The sequence below is a fragment of the Penaeus monodon genome, chromosome 15, assembly GCF_015228065.2.
Source record: "Penaeus monodon isolate SGIC_2016 chromosome 15, NSTDA_Pmon_1, whole genome shotgun sequence".
NCBI classification, from domain to species: domain Eukaryota; kingdom Metazoa; phylum Arthropoda; class Malacostraca; order Decapoda; family Penaeidae; genus Penaeus; species Penaeus monodon.
In genome coordinates, this window is record NC_051400.1 from 36,184,127 (window position 1) to 36,184,822 (window position 696).

At 40.1% G+C, this 696-nt stretch overlaps 1 protein-coding gene across 1 annotated transcript in view; it reads right to left on the minus strand.

Moving 5' to 3' along the window:
- LOC119582347 overlaps positions 1 to 696 on the minus strand; it is a 6,269-nt gene that overhangs the window by 5,107 nt on the left and 466 nt on the right. Inside the window, exons 2-3 of the mRNA XM_037930563.1 lie at positions 456 to 657; positions 29 to 317 (exon numbers count right to left, since the gene is read on the minus strand). Of these exons, the coding sequence (XP_037786491.1) occupies positions 29 to 317; positions 456 to 657 (491 nt within the window). The remainder of the gene's footprint in view (positions 1 to 28; positions 318 to 455; positions 658 to 696) is intronic.

Consider the following 696-nt stretch of genomic DNA (forward strand, 5'->3'; position numbering starts at 1 on the left):
TGGATCTGTTCCAGATCTGTGCTATAACCACAGTAATCCTCGTCAAGGTCCAAGTATTTGTTACAGACAGCATTATACAGCATATCTGCGACCTGATCCACAAAAATATACCCAAGATGGCCAATATCATCGCATTTCCACTTGAACATAGGGGGAGTCCTCTTGTGGTGCTGCAGACAGGCGTCGGTGTACTGGACAGACAAAGGAACAGTGCTGTCCCAGATAATCACACCGGTTCCCTGTAGTTGGTGAACGGCACTTCTGTTGATCAGGTCAATGGTTTTTTCACTATACCTGAATTTTGTTTGTCGGGATGCCTATAAATGAAATGAAAGATGTTTGATTTGAGTTTCATTGAATTTACAGTATATGAATATGCTGCATAAGTCAGAACTCTTCCTATTCCCATCCATAATACTGAGAATGTAAATAAGTGCTCCAGTGTATCATTATACCTGCGTATCATCAATGAGTTTGTAATAGACCGGGACACTGGAAGCAAGACGGGTGAAGTGTGGCATCAAATGCTTAAGTGTTTTCTTATACAGGATACCTTTCCTGTCTGCACGCTTTGCTATATGATGAAGACCGCCATCTGTGCATAAAAAATGTACCTTGAAAGTGCATATATAGGAAATTGGATTCCAAAAAATATGACTGAATTATAAAGTTTGGTGTAATGCGCAACGAATAAAT